Source organism: Leopardus geoffroyi, chromosome B3 (genome assembly GCF_018350155.1).
Source record: "Leopardus geoffroyi isolate Oge1 chromosome B3, O.geoffroyi_Oge1_pat1.0, whole genome shotgun sequence".
Classification (NCBI taxonomy): Eukaryota; Metazoa; Chordata; class Mammalia; order Carnivora; family Felidae; genus Leopardus; species Leopardus geoffroyi.
In genome coordinates, this window is record NC_059337.1 from 132,399,159 (window position 1) to 132,422,618 (window position 23,460).

General features: G+C 36.2%; 1 protein-coding gene across 11 annotated transcripts in view; it reads right to left on the reverse strand.

Annotated features, from left to right (window-relative positions):
* The window catches only part of EML5 (EMAP like 5), a 179,400-nt gene that overhangs the window by 64,712 nt on the left and 91,228 nt on the right, over positions 1–23,460 (reverse strand). For all 11 annotated transcript variants that reach the window (XM_045451798.1, XM_045451797.1, XM_045451796.1 and 8 more), the window contains 6 exons: positions 23,338–23,431; positions 22,296–22,396; positions 16,476–16,678; positions 15,754–15,865; positions 14,338–14,465; positions 8,885–9,026 (listed from right to left, as the gene is read on the reverse strand). In XM_045451798.1, the coding sequence (XP_045307754.1) occupies positions 8,885–9,026; positions 14,338–14,465; positions 15,754–15,865; positions 16,476–16,678; positions 22,296–22,396; positions 23,338–23,431 (780 nt within the window). The remainder of the gene's footprint in view (positions 1–8,884; positions 9,027–14,337; positions 14,466–15,753; positions 15,866–16,475; positions 16,679–22,295; positions 22,397–23,337; positions 23,432–23,460) is intronic.

Below are 23,460 nucleotides of genomic sequence, written 5' to 3' on the forward strand. Positions count from 1 at the left end.
TTTAGGGTCTGAAATCAAGGTGTAGGCAGGACTATGCTCCTCTGAAAGCTCTAGGAAGGATCCTTCCTGTCTTCTCCCTGGCTTCTGGAGTTTGCCACTAATCTTTGATGTTCCTTGGCTTGTAGACTCATCACCTCAATTTCTGCCTCCTGTTATTACCTCACACTCTCCCTTTGTGTCTGTGTCTCCACACAGCCTTCTTATAAGAACACATACTAGTCATTCAGTGTAGAGTCCATCCTGATTCAGTATGACCTCATCTTGACTACATTTGCAAAGACCCTATTTCCAAATAAGGTCACATTCAAATGTAAGTGGGTTAGGACTTACACATATCATTTTGGAGGACACAATTCAATCCACATTAGACATGACAGTAGTAAATTAGAATTTCCTTCTATAAATCTCAAATCTAAGGACAAAGAAAACTGGAAACGCTTCCTTTTAAGCAAACATTATAGCTTGTTATCAATAAAAGGGCTATAGTCCCTACTAAAAAAAATTAAAAGTTATTAAAAAAGATGTCCTCACATAAGAGAGAGCAGTATATGAAGAGTCAGAGGAAATTTGGAACTGGATTTTATTTATATATTTTCACCTTACTCAGATTAGTATGAAGTATAATATAGGGCCTTTTGAACATCTGGGAAAATTTGCACAAAACTAATTACTTTTGCAACTCAATAACAATACCATTAATGGGCTTTCTTGTTAAGACTGCTTTAAAAAGAAAGATTATTGCATTTCCAAGTTTCCATGCTGAAAGTTTCTCCATTTTATGAAGTATTTATTTTTAAACAAATTATTAATTAAAATAAGGTAATACAGATATATTTTTATAATTGTGTCTTTTCACTTGATTTATATTTACAAATTTTGTACTTAATTATACTATTAGTTTCAATGATTTTTATTTTAACATTTCTTTTATAAATATATGAAGAAAGAAAATACAGATTTAACTACATACAGTTTCTTCCCCTTCCACCTCCCAAAACCTCCAAATACCTGTACTGTCCTTTAACTGAGTACTACAATCATATCTCAAGGGAAGAGCAAGTTTTAAAAATATGCCTGGCAGTAGAGAAAGACATCAGGAAATAGACTTCTATATCCTGACTTGGGTTCTAGACAGAGGGGAAAAATTGTACTGAAGATTCACAAATGCAGCATAGCTTATGCAGATTTTAGATTTGAAGTTATACTAACTATATGATCTATGCAATCCTAGTGAAAAAAAAAATCCTTAGTAGTTCTGGATAGTAGCAACCCAGGCACCTGGGAGAAGGAAACACAAAATCACTCTGGAAATATACCTTTGATCCAGACTTCAGAGAAACCCCACAAGTAAAGAAAGCCCAATTAAACCTAAATTTATAATCCAAATATTCAAGCACAAGAGAAAATGGAACACCAGGAAGGAGTCAGCAGAAAAATACCACCAAAACAGCAGGAAAAAAACACAGCATAGTCAGATCCCAAAGGATGTCAGGTAACTAGATTTCATAATCTTTATCTGATAAGTAAAGATTAAAGACATAAAAAAGAAAGCTAAAACACAAAGAATTAATATGTTATAAAAAATCTAAGGAATTTGAAAGAAAATAAAATTCCTAAAAATGAGAATTATCACACCTAACAGGTAGGTTAAACAGCAGACGTGAAAGAGAAAGAGCTGCTAATAATTCAGCCATAAAAAAAAAAACAAACAAACAAAATCTTGCCATTTTCAATGGCATGGATAGAGCTAGAGAGTATAATGCTAAGTAAAATAAGTTAGTCAGAGAAAGACAAATACCATCTGATTTCACTCATGTGTGGAATTTAAGAAACAGAACAAATGAGAGAAGGGAAATAAAAAGAGAGGCAGGGGCACCTGGGTGGCTCAGTCGGTTAAGCGTCCGACTTCAGTTCAGGTCATGATCTCACAGTTTGTGGGTTCGAGCTCCGCATTGGGCTCTGGGCTGACAGCTCAGAGCCTGGAGCCTGCTTAAGATTCTGTGTCTCCCTCTCTCTCTCTGCCCCTCCCCTACTCATGCTCTGTCTCTCTCTCAAAAATAAATAAAACTGTTAAAAAAAAATGATTGTTTCACTATATGCTAATTTGGATGTAAATTTAAAAAAAAAGTTAAATTAAAAAAAAAAAAACAGAGAGGCAAATGAAGAAACAGACTCTTAACTACAGAGAACAAACAGATGGTTCCCAGAATGGAGATGGGTGGAAGATGAGTGACACAGGTGATGGGTATTAAGAGTGCACTTGTTGTGATGTGCACTGGGTGGACACTGTATGTAGGCCCCGAATCACTAAATTGTACACCTGAAACTGATATTACACTGTATGTTAACTGGAGTTTAAATAAAAAACTTTTAAAAAGAAAATTAAGAACTAGAATAAGATCTTAAAATTTCCAGAATACTGCAGAGAGAGACAGAAAATATGAAGTGAGCCAAGACATGGAATAATACTACATAATTAAAACATAAAAATCCTCTTAAAAACTCAGGTTTGCACCAATGCTAATATCATCCTCAATGGAGAAAAACAGAGCTTTCCCTGTAAGGTCAGGAACAAGGCAGGGATGTCCACTCTCACCACTGTTATTCAACATAGCATTGGAAGTCTTAGCCTCAGCAATCAGACCACACAAATAAATAAAAGGCATCCAAATCAGCCAGGAGGAGGTCAAACTTTCACTCTTCGCAGATGACATGATACTCTATATGGAAAACCCGAAAGATGCCACCAAAAAACGGCTAGAACTGATCCGTGAATTCAGCAAAGTGGCAGGATATAAAATCAATGCACAGAAATCAGTTGCATTCCTATACACCAATAATGAAGCAACAGAAACAGAAATAAAGGAATCGATCCCATTTACCATTGCACCAAAAACCATAAAATACCTAGGAATAAATCTTACCAAAGAGGTGAAAGATCTATACACTGAAAACGATAGAAAGCTTATGAAAGAAATTGAAGAAGACACACAAAAAAATGGAAAAATATTCCATGCTCTTGGATAGGAAGAACAAATACTGTTAAAATGTCAATAGTACCCAAAGCAATCTACATATTCAGTGCAATCCCTATCAAAATAACACCAGCATTCTTCACAGAGCTAGAACAAACAATCCTAAAATTTGTATGGAACCAGAAAAGACTCCGAATAGCCAAAGCAATCTTGAAAAAGAAAACCAAAGCTGGAGGCATCACAATCCCGGACTTCGAGCTGTATTACAAAGCTGTCATCATCAAGACAGTATGGTACTGGCATAAAAACAGATACTCAGATCAATGGAACAGAATAGAGAACCCAGAAATGGACCCACAAACGTATGGCCAACTAATCTTTGACAAAGCAGAAAAGAATATCCAATGGAATAAAGACAGTTTCTTCAGCAAGTGGTGCTGGGAAAACTGGACAGCGACATGCAGAAGAATGAACCTGGACCACTTTCTTACACCATACACAAAAATAAACTCAAAATGGATGAAAGACCTAAGTGTAAGACAGGAAGCCATCAAAATCCTCGAGGAGAGAGCAGGCAAAAACCTCTTTGACCTCGGCCTGCTGCAGCTTCTTACTCAACACATCTCCAGAGGCAAGGGAAACCATAGCAAAAATGAACTGTTGGGACCAAATCAAAATGAAAAGCTTCTGCACAGCGAAAGAAACAATCAGCAAAACTAAAAGGCAACCGACAGAATGGGAGACGGTATTTGCAAACGACATATCAGATAAAGGGTTAGTATCCAAAATCTATGAAGAACTTATGAAACTCAACACCCAAAAAACAAATAATCCAATGAAGAAATGGGCAAAAGACATGAACAGACACTTCTCCAAAGAAGACATCCAGATGGCCAACCGACACATGAGAAAATGCTCAACATCACTCATCATCAGGGAAATACAAATCAAAACCACAATGAGATACCACCTCACACCTGTCAGAATGGCTAACATTAACAACTGAGGCAACAATAGATGTTGGCAAGGATGTAGAGAAAGATGGATCTCTTTTGCACTGCTGGTGGGAATGCAAACTGGTACATCCACTCTGGAAAACAGTATGGTGTTCCTCAAAAAATTAAAAATAGAACTACCCTACAACCTAGCAATTGTACTACTAGGTATTTATCCAAGGGATACAGATATGCTGTTTCGAAGGGGCACATGCACCCCAATGTTTATAGCAGTACTATTGACAATAGCCAAAGTATGGAAAGAGCCCAAATGTCCATTGATGGATGAATGGATAAAGAAGATATGTATACACACACACATACACACACATGCACGCACGCAATGGAGTATCACTCGGCAATCAAAAAGAATGAAATCTTGCCATTTGCAACTACGTGAATGGAACTAGAGGGTATTATGCTAAGTGAAATTAGTCAGTTGGAGAAAGACAAATATCATATGACTTCATTCATATGAGGACTTTAAGATACAATACAGATGAACATAAGGGAAGGGAGGCAAAAATAATATAAAAACAGGGAGGGGGACAAAACATAAGACTCTTAAATAGAGAGAACAAACAGAGGGTTACCAGAAAGATTGTGGGAGAGGGGATGGGCTAAATGGGTAAGGGGCATTAAGGAATCTACTCCTGAAATCACTATTGCACCATATGCTAACTTGGATGTAAATTAAAAAATAAATTATTAATAAAAAATAAAATAAAGTAAAAACATTTCTTCCTCAAAAAAAAAAAAATTCAGGTTTGCAAAAAACAGCTAGCAAACAACAAAATGGCAACGAACACATGCCTATCAATAATTATTTTAAATGAAAGTGTATTAAATGCTTCAATCAAAAGACAGAGTAGCTGAAAGAATAAAAATATAAGACCCATCTATCTATTGCCTACAAGAGACACACTGCAGAAGTAAGGTCACACACAAAAGTGCAGGAATGAAAAAAGATATTCTATGTAAATGGAAACCAAAAGAAGCTGGGCAGCTACACTTTTGTCAGACAAAATTGACTTTAACACAAAGACTATAATAAGAGACAAAGAAAAGAAGGTCAATACATAAGGATAAAGGAGTCAATGCAGGAGGATGTAACGTTTGTTAATATTTATGCACTCAACAGAAGAGCACCTAAATACATAAAGCACATGTTAGCAGGCCTAAAGGAAGAAGTAGACAGCAATACAATAATAGGGGACTTTAATACCTTACTCACATCAATGGATAGATCATCTAGACAGAAAATTATTAAGGAAACATTGCCTTTAAATGGCATGTCACACCAGACAGACTTAACAGATATTTACAGAATATTCCATCCAAAAGCAAGAGAATACACATTCTTCTTGACGGCACGTGGAACATTTTCCAAGACAGATCATATGTTAGGCCACAAAACAAGTATTAATAAATCTAGACTAAAATCATATCAAGCATCTATTCCAACTACAACAGTATGGAACTAGAAACTAATTACATGAAAAAAATGGAAAATTCACAAATACACGGAGATTAAACAGCATGCTACTGAACAACCAATGGGTCAAAGAACTCAAAAGAGAAATCAAATAATACCTCGAGACAAACAAAAATGGAAATGTAACATCCCAAAATTTATGAGATACAAGAAAAACAGTTCTAAGAGGGAAGTTCACAGTGATAAACGCTTACCTGAAGAAATAAAGTCTCAAATAAACAACCTAACTTTACACCTCAAGGAACTAGAGGAAAAAAAGAACAACTGAAGACCAAAGTTAATAGAAGAAAGCAAATAACAAAGATTAGAACAGAAATAAATCAAACAGAGACTAAAGTAATAAAAGGAAAAATTAATGAAACTAAGAACTGGTTCTTTGAAAAGACAAATAAAATTGACAAACCTTTAGCTACACTAAGAAACAAGAGAGGATACAAATAAGTAAAATCAGAAATGAAAGAGATGTTACAAATGATACCACAGAAACACAAAAGATCATAAGAGACTACTATGAACAATTATATGCCAACAAATTGGACAACCTAGAAGAAATGGATAAATTCCTAAAAACGTAAAACCTACCAAGACTGAATTATGATGAAACAGAAAATGTAACTAACATCAACTATATGTCAATTAAAAAAATCAGTTTGCTTTTTAAGAACTGCAATGTCAGTGATAAAATACTTTTGCTACTGGAACAGACCACTCCCACCATCTTATACTTGGAATTCCATTGGTTCAGACAAAGCAAACTGAAGGAATTGCCAACAAGTCTTTATTAAAGAAACTCTAAGACTACATTTTAGAAGAAAATGATAGAAGAAAAAATGTCTGAGATACAAGAAGAAAATGTGAAGAAGTGAATAAGCATAGATAAGCCAAAGTAAACACTGACTGCATTAAACAATAATAATGTCCAATTGAAGAGGGATTAAAAAAACCAAATTCTCAAAAATTAAAAATAGAACTACCACATGATGCAGCAAGTCCACCCAGCAAGTCCTGGGTACTTATCTGAAGAAAATGAAAACACTAACTCAAAAAGACATATGCACCCCCATGTTCACTGCAGCATTATTTACAATAATCAAGATACAGAAACAACCTAAGTGCCTGACAGATAAATGGGTAAAGAAAATGGTGTGTAAATACACATACACAATGGAATACTATTCAGCCATAAAAATGAATGACATCTTGCCAAACACTATACCATCTCATTGATATGTGGAATCTAAAAAAACAAAAACAGGGGCGCCTGAGTGGCTCAGTCGGTTAAGCATCTGACTTCACCTCAGGTCATGATCTCACGTTTCTTGAGCTTGAGCCCTGTGTCAGGCTCTGTGCTGACAGCTCAGAGACTGGAGCCTGCTTCGGGTTCTGTATCTTCCTCGCTCTCTGCCCCTCCCCTGCTCACACTCTGTATCTGTATCTCTCTCTCTCTCTGTCTCTCTCTCTCAAAAATAAATTTAGGGGCGCCTGGGTGGCTCAGTCGGTTGGGTGACCGACTTCGGCTCAGGTCATGATCTCACGTTCCGTGAGTTCGAGCCCCGCGTCGGGCTCTGGGCTGACGGCTCAGAGCCTGGAGCCTGCTTCTGGTTCTGTGTCTTCCTCTCTCTCTGCCCCTCCCCCATTCATGCTCTGTCTCTCTCTGTCTCAAAATAAATAAACGTTAAAAAAAATAAATAAATTTAAAAACATTAAACAAAACAACAAACTCGTAGATACAAAAAACATTGGTGGTTGCCAGTGGCAGGTGGGCAAAGTAGGTGACAGGGTTAAAAGGTACAAACTTCCAGTTATAAAATCAGTAAGTCATGGGCATACATGGTGACTATGATTAATAATCACTATATTAATAATAATCATAATTAATACTATATTGCATATTTGAAAGTTGTTAAAAGAGTAGATCTTTTTTTTTTTTTTTAATTTTTTTTTTTTAACGTTTATTTATTTTTGGGACAGAGAGAGACAGAGCATGAACGGGGGAGGGGCAGAGAGAGAGGGAGACACAGAATCGGAAACAGGCTCCAGGCTCTGAGCCGTCAGCCCAGAGCCTGACGCGGGGCTCGAACTCACGGACCGCAAGATCGTGACCTGGCTGAAGTCGGACGCTTAACTGACTGCGCCACCCAGGCGCCCCTAAAAGAGTAGATCTTAAAAGTTTTCATCATAAAAAGAAAACATTTTGTAACTATGTATGGTGATGGATGTTAACTAGATTTATCGTAGTGGTTATTTCACGATATACACAAATATTGGATCATTATGTTGTACACCTGAAACTAATATGCTATGTGTCAATTATACCTCGATAAAAAAAAAAGAAAGAAAATCTGAGGTCTATTAAAGGTATGTTCCAAATTTGATCGGCTTCCTATGGCCTTGTGAAGAAGAGTACTTGATACTGTGATTTCCTGTGTACACAGAGGTGTGACTATGGTTTTGTGATCTTACTGTAACCCTTCATGTAGAAAGTTCAGTATAGAAATGCTGATATAACATTTGGTAATCTCTAGATCTCTGGGGGAAAAAACAACTAAAGAATGAAAATGCTGGCCATCAATAACTCAAAAAAAAAAAAAAAAGAAGAAGAGACAGTGACAGGAGTTCAATTATTCTAGAGACAGTGATTAGTTTCACATTTTTAGTTAAGTACAAATGTTGAATACAGTAACCCTAGAAGAACAGACTCTTTTAATAGAAGAAAAAAATAAATTAACTGACTGAATTACAAATTCATGTTACCTAACTTTAACTTGGCCCTTATTATGGCCTGACAATCCTTTCATCTGCTGTTTCTATCACATTTCTTACATTCCCAATTCCCAACCTTTTCAACCAGAGTTCCTCCTTCAATACCTCCATATTCTAAAATAACATTCCCTACCACCTCACTAAGAAATGTGAAGCTATCTGTACATCCTCATTTGCCCTAGGTTAATAATATCAGTCTTAATGCAATAACTGAGCCCCTTATCTCTCTATACTGACAGGCTAGCTTCATTTGCCTCCTACAAAAAGGGCTTAGTTTTGTTTCACCCTAAAATATTCTCCCCTCAATTCTGCTACTCCTTTATAAATTAAGGCCTTCTTTCTTCGTTTTTGATTCTGAATTACATATATTCTATAGTCATAAAGGGTAGATAACTTGTTTTCTTCCTGTATTTTTAATTCCAACATGACACTGCAAACAGGTTCAGGATAGGTATGCTCACAGGAGGTCTCACAAAGCAAAGACTGGGTATAATTAATTTTCTTTATATAGCATCATGAGCAAGTGCACACAGAATAAATATGTAAAGCCTTTTTTATACACCTACTGTAGCTTTCTTAGATTTGTGAAGAGTTAGAAAACTGTGACTAAATGTGACTAACATGTTAATCTGTGCTCAGGTCTGAGAGCCTCTTACCCTTTTTCAGTTTCCGGACAGCCAACATACAATGACTAGGAGACAGATCCCATATTCTTAAGGTTTTATCATCACTGACAGTAGCACAGATGGGCAGATAGGGATGTGTAGCCAAACCCCACACCTCTCCTTCCATGTGTCCCTACAAAGAGAACATAGTTAAGATAAATTTAACCTAAATATATGTGTTTTTAAAAGAAAACTAAAGACAACACCTGATAATATACGATAGGATAATGAATAATGGATTAATCTAAAACTTTCTCTTTGGAATATACCTTAAAATACCTCAAGTAACAACTTTATCTTCACAATTACACTACAATCAGTTACTATTTAAACTAGTTTAAAATCCTAAAATATTCACTGAGTGAGGAGAATAGGAACTGGCTGCCTTGGAATGTTAATAACTGCCACAGAGGAGGAAGTTCCTGCATGTGAGAACAAGGAGTGCTGCAGACCTGCTCCCCAATGAAACTGGTGAAATTAATAATAATAAAAAATTAAGGTCTCCGGAAATGGTTCCAAGGGAATATGACAAATGAAGAAACATTTACTCAAGAAAGTCTGCTAATATTTGGTAAGAACAATGAGAGTTTTGCAGTATTTGAACCAAGACCCACTCCTTTCCTCCCCATCTCCAACTCACTGACCTGAAAACTCCACACCAGACTGATGTAAACAACACAGGGTATGGGTGCTCTCTCTCCTTTCCCTACTCTAATGGGCTATCTTCCCAGAAGGGGCAGGTGACTGCATTTCTTATCCTGCCCTCAATGCTTGCTAAAAGCTGAAACCTTGATGAGTGCTGGACACAGGTGGGAACTCCCTTCTGCCATCCCTATTCTGAGATGGAGGTTCTACACTGGGGGTCATGCCACTAAGAATACTGGGGCTTCAGTTCAACCCAAGAAGACTTGAGGCTACTGCTCCCTACTACCCCTTCCCCAAAATGGAGCACTCAGTTTCTAAAGCAAGGGACACTCAGAAAAGAGTCATCACTATCCAAACACTCAACTTCAGAGCCTTGGATCAGACAGTGTGCCTGGAAGAAAAAGCAAGCCATAAAATAGCTCCTAATGTCTTCTCAAAGGAAATGACTTCATTTGCTTCACAGTGTAGAAAAGTTCAAGTCTAAAGGTGCTCTGGAAAAAAAGGAAGGTTGTGATGAAAGGCAAATGGGAGCTGACTGGTACTCCTTAAACATACAGGCTACTCTGAAGACTAGTGAGTTTGCTCAACAGAACCAGGGCAATCTCAGAGATTGCTGGGAGGATACTGCTTCAAGTCAAAATCTCAAACATTAACCTACGAAAGGGGTGTCCCCTTTAAGGAGGCTGAGCAATTTGTGCTCTAGGGAAAGTGTTGAAAACAGTAGCAATTTAGTCAGCATCAGTCAGCAATTTAATGGAGTTCAGCGGCTGGGTGTAGTCAGGGAAAAAGACTATCAAAGAGGAGAGAAGACTTCCCAAATCATTTTATGGAGCCAAAATGGCCCTGATACCAAAATCAGACATCACTAGGAAACTATAGACCCATGATCCCTTATATATAGTATGTGGATGCTAAAATCCTCAACTAAGTACTAACAAACTGATTCCAACATATACAAAAAGAATTCTACACCATAACTAAGTGGGGTTTATCTCAGGAATGCAAGGTTGGTTTAAAAGATGAAAACCAATTAATACAATACACCATATCAACAGAATAAAAAACAAAACCACATGATCTCTCAATAGACAAAGAAAAAGCCTTTGACAAATGCTTTTGACAAATGACACAATCTTTCATGATAAAAACTTGCATCAAACTAGGAACAGAAGTGTCATTCGTCAATCTGATAAAGGGCATCTATGAAAAACCCAGTTAATACTAAATGGTACAGATTGAATACTTCCTCTGTCTGTTCTACTTCTAATCTACATTGTACTGAAGATTCCAGCCAGGATATTTAGCCACGAAAAAGAAATAACAGGCATCCCAATTGGAAGGGGAACAGTAAAACTACATTTGCAATTCACATGATCTTATATATAAAAAATCCTAAAAATCCACTAAAAAACTATTAGAATAAATGAGGTCCATTATACTATGAGACTTGTATACTAAAAACTATAAACCTGTTGAAAAAAGTTAAAGATGATCTAACTGAATGGAAAGATCCCATGTTCATGGATACAATTTAATATTGTTAAGAGGTGCTATTCCTCAAACTGACCCATAGAATGCTGCTACAAACACTGCTGTACATGTTTTTTTTTTTTTTTTTCTGTGTTCATCTGAATGCCCGGTTATGTACATATATCTCCACACTTTTTTTTTTTAATTCCACTGTAGATAACATACAATGTTAGTTTCAGGTGTACAATATAGGGGTTCAATAGTTCCATATATTATTCAGTGCTGATCAAGATTAAGTGTACTCTGAATCCCCATCACCTATTTCACCCATCCCTCACCCCCACCTTCTCTCTGGTAACCATCAGTTTGTTCTCTACAGTTAAGAGTCTGGTTTTTTGGTCTCTTTTTTTTCCCTTTGCTCATTTGTTTTGTTTCTTAAATTCCACACAAGTGAAATCAGATGGTATTTGTCTTTCTCTGACTGGTTTATTTTGCTTAGTATCATACTCTGTAGCTTTATCCATGTTGCCATCTTGCAAATGGCAAGATTTCATTCTTTTTATGGCTGAATAATATATTCAAAATAATATTCCATTTTATACACACACACACCCGTCTTTTTTATTCATTCAGCAGTTGATGGGACACTTGAGCTGCTTCCATAGTTTGGCTATTATAAATAATGTTGCAAAAAAGATAGGGTGCATGTATCCTTTCAAATAGTGTTTTTATATTTTTGGGTAAATACCCTGTAGTGTGACTACTGGATCACAGGGTAGTCCTATTTTTCATTTTTTGAGGAAACTCCATGCTATTTTCCAGAGTGGCTGCACCAGTTTGCATTCCCACCAACAGTGCAGGAGTATCCTTTCTCTCCACGACCTTGTCAATACTTGTGATTTCTTGAGTTTTTGATTTTAGCCATTCTGACAAGTATGAGGTGATACCTCACTGTGGTTTTGATTTGCATTTCCCTGTATATCTCCACACTTTTCCCCCCCACACTTTTAATTACTGTAAGTTTTATCTTATTTCCTGCATGGAGTTTCTCAAAAATTTCTGCACTCTTTCTGTGTATTTTTTCTTCTAGATGATTTTTTAAAAATCTTTCCAGAATTTTTGAAAAATATCATTTGGATTTGGTTTATGATCATGCTGAATTCATAAGTTATTTAGATGTTTTATGTCTTTAGTAAAACTTTATGGCTTTCTTAACACTGATCTTCCATAGTTTTAGCTATATTTATTCCTGGCTATTGTATAGTTTTCTTTGTGAGTACTATTTCTATGTCATATTTTTCTAATTGGTTATTGCTGATATATAGAAATACTATTGGCTTTTAGATGTTGATTTTGAATCTCACTTTACCAGACTCCTTAATTCTAGTAATTTTTCAGTTTATTCTCTTGAATATGCAAAGTATAGGGTTAAAATATCTGCAAATACTGACAGTGTTCTCCACTTATTTCCAACACTTAGATCTATATTGCTTTGTTTTTCTAGATTGGCTAAGACCTCACACACAATGCTAGACAATAATGGTGAGACCCGACATCCTTGTTTTGTTTCTAATGTTTAGGAGACAGCAGACATCTGAAATCTTAAGCTCTATAATAAATAGGAAAAATAACAGGATGTCATTTATCACTTCAAAATCTTTTCTTACAATTATAAAATTGTGTTTTTGAAAGTTCTGTCTGTGGATTCACCTGTAAAAGTGTACTTGTGTTAGTATTTTCCAAGAGATCATAAAAATGTTAAATACCATGACTCTACCATCTTTCTACCTCAAAGGAATATTATGTGGGGCACCTGGGTGGCTCAGTCAGTTGAGTGTCCAACTCTTGATTTCGATTTAGGTCATTATCTCAGAGTTTGCGACACTGAGCTCCTTGTTGGGCTCTGTGCTGACAGCGTGGAGCCTGCTTCAGATTCTCTCTATCCTGCCTTGCCCTACCCCCATTCGCTCTCTTTCTCTTAAATAAACTTAAAAATTTTTTTAAAAGGAATATCATGTAACTGAAGTTAAAGAGTAAGACACCAAATTTTGACAGTAAATTTAACATAAAACGTTTTGTTTTATATGTATATTTGTATATATTTGTATACAATATACACAAATATATATATTTGTACATATTTGTATATTTGTAAATATGTATATTTATTTGCTTACAAATTCTCCTTGGTACATCAGGATATTACATTAACATTAAAGCATGTGCAGTGCTCTCCTCTAAGTGTGCTCTTTGATGTTTTAACAAAAGTGAGGTGGGGGGGAGTGGAGTTGGAGAAAAAAATAAGTCTGTAATAAGAAAGAACATAATTCTTCTTCAGAATAAAAGGCAAACTTAAAATTGGTCCTACCATACAGAGCTGGAGGACAATTTTTCATTAGGTAGATCCTACCTCACTTACTGTGTTTTAAAGTATTTATTGCTCTCCATACTTTTCAGAAAGATATAATATATATAGGAAATGTATACCTAAAAAATTAATACAGCATTCTTTTTTTTTTTTTTAAAGGCAAAGCTGGTTTTTTTTTAAGTTTTTTTTTTTATGTTTATTTATTTTTGATAGAACACAAGGGGGGGCGCAGAGGACAGAGAGAAGGAGACACAGAATCTGAAGCAGGCTCCAGGCTCTGAGCAGTCAGCACAGACCTGACACGGTGCTTGAACCCACAGACCATGAGATCATGACCTGAGCTGAAGTCGGTCGCCCAACTGATGAAGCCACCCAGGCGCCCCAATACAGCATTCTTGATGAAAATGTTAAGGATCAGGTGATCCTGCTCTTTTGTTTTATATTTCTACCACACAAATGTTGGTATTGCTATTATTTTTGTATTATTTTATTATTTTAACATTTGTTTTATTAATATTTTCACTGACAAATATTTTCAGCAATAAAATTTTAGTGTACATTTTTAATTTTTTTTAATTAGAAACTTAAGGATGAAAATGAAGAGTTTCACAGAAAAACAACTACCTTAGATTCAACAAATGCACTTCAAAGAAATAAAATTGAACATGAAATAAATTGACTTGGTTAAATTAATTACAACTGTTTTTTCTTTTCATTGGTTTCTTGTTTTGTGATAAGAAATTACTTAAAATATTGGCAATTATTCCACATGATAATGTGCATGTTTATTTACTGATATCTACTCATCTAGCTATAATTAAATAAAAATTTTTTGGTATATATTATGAAATATTTCCCTAATTAATTTAACGTTATTTTCACTATTGTTAACTTTTGGCTCTTACATATTAATCAACTGCATATAAATGGAAAAAAAGTATATTAATTTTTTTCAAATTACCTGGACCAGAAGTGTTATTGGGCCACTTTTATCCACTTCTAGTATTTCACCATTCTTTGTGCCAACTAAAATATGACCGTGTCCTAATGATATGGCACGTATAGATGGGTTATCTTCCAAGAGAAGACCTGAAATGTTAAGTGGAGATATTCTTCTAGGTATAAAGTCACTAGAATACAAGGATGTACATATTACAGATGACGCTACTTTGACAATGAAAATCACGTTACAAGGTTGCCTTTTCCTGTATTTTAAGTATGCTAATAAATGCACTGCATTTTCCCAAACCACTCAATTTACTAATCTCAAAAGTACTACCTAGGAGTGCAGGGGTGGCTCAGTCAGTTAAGCATCTGACTTAATTTCTGCTCACCTCATGGTGTAGTAGTGGTTCATGGGATCAGCCCCCCACGGCGGCTCGGTGCTGAGGGGGTGGAGCCCGTTTGGGATTCTCTCTTGCCCTCTCTCTCTGCCCCTCCCTTGCTACCGCTCTCTCTCTCTCAAAATAAATAAGTAAAAAAGTACCACCTATATACAATTATTATCCCAGCTCTCCTACTACTATTCCAATAACCGTTTCCTCTTATATTTGCCCCTCCTCATTCACATCCTTACTTTCTTAGAGCACCTACAATATTCCAGTCAGTACTTTTAATTCAATTCAAGATTGATGCTTTTCTGTCTACTATGTCCTAGGAAGGCTTCAGAGATATATTTGTAAACATAACAGGGCCAGCTCCTGCCCTCACAGAGCATATAATGCGGAAAACAGGCCCTGTGTGAGGAGCATAGTGAAACAGGAGCATAACATAAGGGAATTTTAGTTTTTTTGAGGGGATGGAAGGGAGATGGGAGTGGAAGCAATCATCCTAGAAGAAATAATGTTTGAGATTTGAAAAATGAGTATATGGTCAGATAATTGGAAGGGGCAAGAGGGAAGAGAAGGGCAAATTCTAGGCAAAAGCTATAGCATATAGAAAGGCCTGGAGGTCACAGAGAATGTGGTGTAATGCCTTAATACACTGAGAGCAAGGGTAAAAGGAAGGGCCTGCAAGGATACACAGGCAAGGTCAACAAAACACGAACATGAAACAAAATGCCAAGCTTGAACACAAATTCCTGACTGATGGTAAATGTGATGCCCATGTGGGCAATTTTCTTTGAAAAATTAAAAATGATAAAATTATCACTAATAATCTTGCATTTGGCTAATACTTTACCATCTGTGTCACAGAAAATAGATTATGAAAGGACAGCAATGATTCTGGCACCCAGTTAAACAGCTTTTCCCATTAAATTCTGATGCCTATCTAGTAAAGATGGAAAAATATATTCCGTGTGCTCCACCTCAGTGGCCATGCATGTTAATGAGCAATTAACCTTTTACTGCTCAAATTAAATTAAATCTCAAATCACCTTTAGATCCTGGTGCCAAAGCGGCTCTTTTTATAGCATAGGTCTTGAGACATCTTTCAAAGGAGTCATCCCAAAGAGCTACTACCCCATCTTTTCCTCCAGTTACAAATCCCTTTGAAAGTAAAAGCTTCAAGTTAATAAAGATCTAAATATTGAAAAAAATAACTTTATGTTGCAAACCTCTAGAGGAAAGAACATTTACAGCTAAAAATTACAGCTTACAAATTAGCATAAGAATCTATTATGTTTTTTATACATCAACATGAAAACTACAAAAATATTTACAGTAACACTAAACATTCTACTTTTAGGACAGGACTTTAAGAGCAAGGTTTGTAATTTGGAACCATAAGGTAACTCTACCACTTTTAGCAAGATACATATATTCTCTTGGATGCTTCATAATCCCATCCTTCAAAAAGAGAGGATAAGAACAGTAGTTACCTCACAGGATATGGTGATAATAAAGCACTTAAGCCATTGTTGACACACAGGAAGAGATTAAGAAGTATTGAGTTAAAACTGTTTTTTAATAGCAGACCTATTTCACTGTGTGTTCAGAAGTTTGAAAGAGGAATAAAAGAAGGTAGAGAGGCTCTAGTTTACAGATTATTACTGGGTGGCTCAGCTCCGCAGAAAGGCAATACTCCTTTACTTGTGAAAATGCTCTACAATCCATGATCAAATTATGTTTAATGTAAAAATATCTTCAGGATACTTACTTTTTCCAATGCATGCATACTAAACACTGGCCCATCATGTGCTTTAACTGTTTTTACAAGAAAGACATCTCTCCAGATACACACGTCTCCTGTGGATGTTCCAGAAAAAGCCATCTCTTCAGTCCATCCATATACTGCACACATCATCGTGTCATTTTTCCCCAGTGTGCCCACGTAGCCTTTTCTTCCAATCAATCCTCCCCCTGGTTCATAAAAAAATATCACAGAAGTACCACTTTTAAAATGTATAAAATGATAAAATTTCTTTCCTACTGTAAATGTTTAGAAACTTAAAAAGAAAAATATAAGTCTCTCAATCAGCAACTTGCCTGGCTGAGACAGCCACACCCACAGTACCTTTTAGGCTATAGCTTTTTGGATAAAAACATATATGCTAAGTTGGCTTTAATCAGTCCTTAGCACTTTTGGTTGGTTTTCAAAATTTTTTATTATGACATATTTAAGAAAACAAGAGAGTACCAAAAAACCTCAATACGATGAATGTATGTATATCCCCTAACAACCTACATAAAATTGTAAAAACAACGAAAACATGATGCCAATCCCATCTCCCTTTTTCACCCCTTAATATTGTGAAAGTGATGTTGACTATTCTCATGCATTCCTTTAAATTGAGTGGTTTGGGAAAATGCACTACATTTATTAGCATACTTAAAATACAGGAAAAAGCAACCTTGTAATGTTTATTTTTACTACTTATTTGTAAATTCTTAGGCAATGTTAGATTATCCATGTTTTAAGATTTTCTATAATACCATCCTGTATGTACAGTGAACAACAGTGGTTTGTCCTGAACAACAGTGGTTTGACCTGCGTACAAGTCTATTTTTACACAATACTTTTCAATACAGTCCAATAAATGGATTTTCTCTTATAATTTTCTTTCTTTACAATGTTTATTAAAAACGTTTTTTTTAATGTTTACTTATTTTTGAGAGAGAGACAGACAGACAGAACATGAGAGGGGGAGGGGCAGAGAGTGGGGGAGACACAGAATCCGAAACGGGCTCTAGGACCTGAGCTGTCAGCACACAGCCCGACACGGGGCTCGAACTCACAAACCACAAGATCATGACCTGAGCCTAAGTTGGATGCTTTAACTGATTCAGTCACCCGGGCACCCCAAAATGTTTACTTTTGAGAGTGAGAGTGTATGTGCACACATGTGGGGTAGGGGCAGAGAGAGAAGGAGAGAGAATCCAAAGCAGGCTCAGCACAGAGCCTGACATGGGGCTCGATGTCATGCACTGTGAGATCATGACCTGAGCCAAAATCAAGAGTCAGATATTTAACCAACTGAGCCACCCAGGGGCATGTGTTATGATTTTCTTAACATTTTCTTTGCTCCAATTCACTTTGTTGTAAAATTATACTACATAATATACTTATAAAATATGTGTTAATTGATGGTTTATGTCACTGGTAAAGCTTTGGGTCAATAGTAGGCTATTAGAAGTATTTGGGGAGTCAAATATTATATGCAGGGTCAGCACCCTAACCTCCCATGCTATTCAAGGGTCAACTATATTCCTTTGCAACTTGCTTTTATCACCAACAATCTGTACTGGAGTTTTATATATGTTGATTTGTACATCTAGAAAATGCACTTTTGTAACCCTGTAAGCATTCCATTATATGAACGTAACCGTCCATCCATTTTCCTATTAATGGACACTTGAGTTGCTTCCAAGACTTTGCTATTGAAAACAACACTGCTTTAAACATTCTTGTAAAGGCCTCTTCTATGCAAGTACAAGAGATTCTCTAGGAATGCCCAGGAATGACCACAGGGTATTCACAAAAGGGAAAGCATATAAATGAGAGGTATCATCTGTTGCCAAACTATTTTACAAAGTTGAGGCACTAATTTACACTCCCATTAATAGTGAAAGGAGTTCTTGTTGCTTCCCACCTTTCAGGAATATTTGGTATTGTTAGACTGGGGGATATGAAATACCAATTGAATTTTACTATGGTTTTAATGTGCATTTCTCTGATTATTTTTTATCATATTTTCCTATTTTTATTGGCCATTCATTACCTATTGATATCTTTTGCCCAATTTTTTTTCCAATTGAACTTATTCATTCATTCAGGAAATATATATGCCAGGCACTATTCAAGGCAATGGGGGTAAAGTTATGAACAAAAGAGACAACAAAACTCCCTGTTCTCATGGAGTTGCCTGGTGAGACAGTCAATAAATATAACAAATAAGCAAAATGTGCAGTATGTTAACAGATGATGATGGGTGCTATGTAGAAAATGTGAGCATAAACGGGAGATAAGAAATGGGAGAGGCCCGTTTTAAGTAGGGTGGTTAATAAGAAAGGCCTCACTGGGAAGGTAGAAGTTAAATGAAGGAGGTAGCAAGAGCAAGCCATGCAAGAAGAGGGTTTAAGGCAGAGGGATCACCAAGGGCCCAATGCAGGAATGTGACAAGAACCTTCAAGGAACAGCTATAGAGGTCAGTATGGTGTCGCAAAGAAAATAAGGGAGGAAGTAATGGGAGATGGGGTCATAGAGGTCAAAGGCAGCATTACAGGCCATTGTAAGGATTTAAATTTTACTCTACATGAGATGGGAAATGGTTAGTGGAATGAAATCTGGCATATCATGTATTAATAGGTTCATTCTGATTTCTGGGTTGAGAGTAAATCAGAGAACAGCAAGGAAGAAAGGAGTTAGATGTCTATTTCAATCATCTGGGCAAATGATAAAGGTGGCATGGACCAGGGTGGTTGGATGGAAGATGATGAAAAGTGGTCATATTCCATATGGGGTGCCTGGGTGGCTCAGTCAGTTAAGTGTCCAACCTCGACTCAGGTCACGATCTCATGATTCAAGAGTTTGAGCCCTTCATCCGGCTCTGTGCTGACAGCTCGGATCCTGGAGCCTGTTTCAGATTCTGTGTCTCCCTCTCTCTCTCTCTGCCCTTCCCCCTGGCCCATGCTCTGTCTCTCTCTCTCTCTCTCTCAAAAATAAACATTAAAAACAATTTTTAAAGATAATAAATAAAAAATAATTTTTTAAAAAGTGGGCATATTCCAAATGTATTCAGAAGACTGACTTTTCTTAACACAGCAGTCAGAGTTGTTAGTGAACTTGTAAGAATAATTAAGTGGACTCATGAGGGGGAAAAATAGGTCAGAATTCCCTCAAGGGAAAGAAGAAGATAAATTGCAAAGTAAACATTTAAACAAAGGTCTAAAGGTGTTAAAGTACATAGATAAGAAGAGAAATTGATTAGCAACTCAAGGGTCGAGTTGAAGGAAGGTTTTTGTTTGGTTTTATTTATTTAAGATAGAAAAATAACCCCACATTTGTATGCCGAAGAGAAAGAGTAAGAGGGAAAAGTGAGGATGCAGGAGAGAAAGGGAAGAAGGGCTGCAGTGATGTCCTTGATTGAGTGGGCGAGAAGAGAAAGGATCTAGTATACAAGGGAAGGGACTGGCTTTCAGGAGAGCACAGACTGTCATCTGGAGCAGGAGAGGCAAACTACAGGCTGTGGGCGAAACCCTGTCACCACCTGTTTTTGTACAGAGCCCACTGGAACAGGTTAGCACTGGGAGCTACACAGGCCATGCTTATTTCCTTCTCTGCTCCCAGAAACTGCCTCCCCAACTTTTGGCTGCCAACTAGTAGTTTCCCAAGGTCTAAGCTTGTTACCATTGACAAGTTGAGGACTTTGCTAATGGCAACTGCTGAGCACCTAGCAGTGGAATTCCATCTAGGAGCTGCCTCAACTCTAGCTAGCTCCTCAAGGTGAGAAGGTAGGGCTCTCCAGAAGGAGAACACACTAGGACCCATGTGTCACTGGGGAGGACTAAGACTGACCATGGTTCCCCCAGCACAAACTGCCAGGCCCTTTCACTACAGCAAGTTGATCTTGGAGAGAATATCTCCAGTTAATGGCAACCGGGTATAAAACAGGGTAGGAGTTTTCACTCTTGTTCTGTAAGTACTTATATAATATTCTTGATTTTGTCCCTGGGCCTAGAAGTCTAAAATATTTACTCTTTCTCCATTAACAGAAATAGTCTGCCACTTCTGGTTTCGATAATAATCAACTGGGTTTTCTGACAGGCACAGCATAACATATTCCTATTGTACCAGGTCATCATTGCACTCAAAAAACTCTTGGTGGCTCCCTGCCCCTACCAACCATGAAACAGAGCTCAAATTCCTTCGAGGACAGATTACTAATTCATAAGTTGAAATTCTCAAAGCCTAGATCTGAGACAGGAGGTCAGAGCTCCCTTTTAGACTCAGGCCTACGCCATGACTACTTAATTTACATAAAGCTATGCATTTAGAGGATTAGCACTTACTCCAATGAATAAAGTGGTTACTTATTTCTCACTTGGCTAGTGAACTCCATGGATCAGAACCCCAAAAGTGAGGAAGGCTGGAAGGCACATCAAAGTTTTAACATTTACCCATATGGTTCAGTTTCAGGTCTACTATATGACTAATGAAACTTAAGGAAAAAGTTATTCAATTGTAAATCTCTTCATTCCAAAACTATTTACTTTAAGTCTCTCTCTTTTTTTTTTTTTTTTTTAATGTTTATTTATTTCTGAGACAGAGAGAGACAGAGCATGAGTGGGGAAGGGGCAGAGGGAGGGGGACACAGAATCTGAAGCAGGCTCCAGGCTCTGAGCTATCAGCACAGAGCCCGATGCGGGGCTTGAACTCACAGACTGCAAGATCATGACCTGAGCCGAAGCCGGATGCTCAACCGACTGAGCCACCCAGGGGCCCCTTTAAGTCTCTTATTTCAAAGAAATTTACAAAGGTTTTTGGTTTTTTCCAAGACAAAAATAATAAGTACTACTTGTTTGGTATTTGCAATTCCAAGTAAATAAGATACTCTAAAATTTTGTTTAAATATATAGGAATGAAAATGTGAAAATACTTCTTTTTACTATGTAAATGTATATACACTATGATCTGATGAGTTTCTGATAAAGTAGAAAATCCAAGTCTGAAAACCAATTCACGTTCTATGTAGTTTACAATTTGAAAGTAACCTGAACTTGGGAAATGTCTTCACTAAGACTGTTCTTTTCTTAGATAGGTTTTATTTCTATTATTTGCGTATTTTATCTGTAAGGTTTAAGTGGGCTGAGACTTAGATATCAAACTGGTGGAATTTATAAGTATACTACTTATACTACTAGTTTATTTAGAAAGGAGACATTTTTTATTTTAAAATGCAAACTTATTTCACAGCTGCTAATCTACAGTTACAAATGACTCAAGCAATACGATTTTCCGCTTCTGTATCATTTTATAGCATATAAAGAATTTTTACAAAATTTTTCATTTTCAGTTTATACTAAAAAAATATGTGTTTAGCAGAAGAAAGGAGTTTGGACATCACTTGATTCATCTCATAAGTTAAACCCTTTTGAAAATATGAATACTACATCAATGTAGTCAATAAATACAATAAAAACAATCTTCTATTTGTTTATAATATATCAAGGCAATTGTGAATCACTTAAAAAAACATTTTGGATAATTTTAGATTTTCATAAAAGATTCAAGGGTAACAGAATTCTTGAGTTTAACATCTTACATACTATAGACTATTTGTCAAAACTAAGAAACCAACATGTTTAATGCATTTCTATTAACTGAACTCCAGACCTCATTCAGATTTCACCTGTTTATCCACTAATATCTCCTTTCTGTTCCAGGGTCCAATCTCAGATACTGCATTGTACTTAGCTAAATCACTTTTAAAAGTAATAATTTCTTGTTTCAAAGGAGTAAAAAGAAGAACTTCCTTACCTGCTCTACGCCAAAACTTCACGTGTTTAATTCCAGCTGTAATTAACTTATCAGGCACGTAGGGGTTCATCTTTACAACAAAAATCTTATCTTTACTTCCTCTGAAAAAAAAAAAAAAAACAACGTTTTAACTCTGAAGATAAATCTTTCCTATAATAATCTTTTGCCTAATCCATACCCTACCTTGATTACTCCATTACTGAACCTTTGACCCACTTATCTCTCAGGCTTGGGCTATATAATCATGAATTTGCACATTTGCTGTTCTGTCATAATTTTAATTTCTTAACTCTTCTCAATGGAATTTTAAGAGATAGGAACAGTGTGAAGAGAACTTTTGAATAGCACTTACTATAGTACTGTGCATAGGGAACTGTGGCATGAATCAGTTAAAGAAAAAACTTTTATAATACTTTGTTATAGTTTAACATAGCCATTCCAAACACAAAGTTCCTCTTAAACTATTTTTTATTTGGCCATTATCTATGTGCTGAAAGAAGCATTTAACTGTATTTTTAAAGTGCTTCAATGTCTCATTTTAAGGAGTAAGACATTAAAAAAATAATCTCTGACACTGTTGATTATTTCCTCCTTTAAAGCAATTGTTAATATTTTTTATTATAAAATACACACTCATAGTAGAAAATTTAGAAAAAGGAAAATGTAACAGAAAATAAAAATAATCTCTAGCTTCTTTATGATATAGATGTGTATGTTTCATCCTTCAAATATATGCTATGAGCATTTCCAATGGCTATATAATAGTTTATCATACAACAGAATTCACTCTACCTATAAATGCAGAGTCTTAGATAATAGCTACTTCCAATGTCTTACTACAGTTACAGTAAAAGTAGGTACACAAGGGATAAACCTACAAATGAATCCTTTTTTTTACCATGATTATACTATTTATTCAATGGTAAGAAAGATGGTAGCAATTAAAAAAAGGTTACATGTTTGATTTCAAAACTGTTTTAATTAAAAAAAATATTAAGTGATTTCAGTATTTTGCCAATGTGATATCAAGTTTTTCCCCCACCTTGCTACTGAAAGTTTCTCTCCTTTCTTCCAGTCCCACAGCACAATAGTGTGGCTATCATCTATTCCAACTGAAGCCAAACGTTTCCCATCCGCTATAAAAATGAATCAGAGAGACACTGGC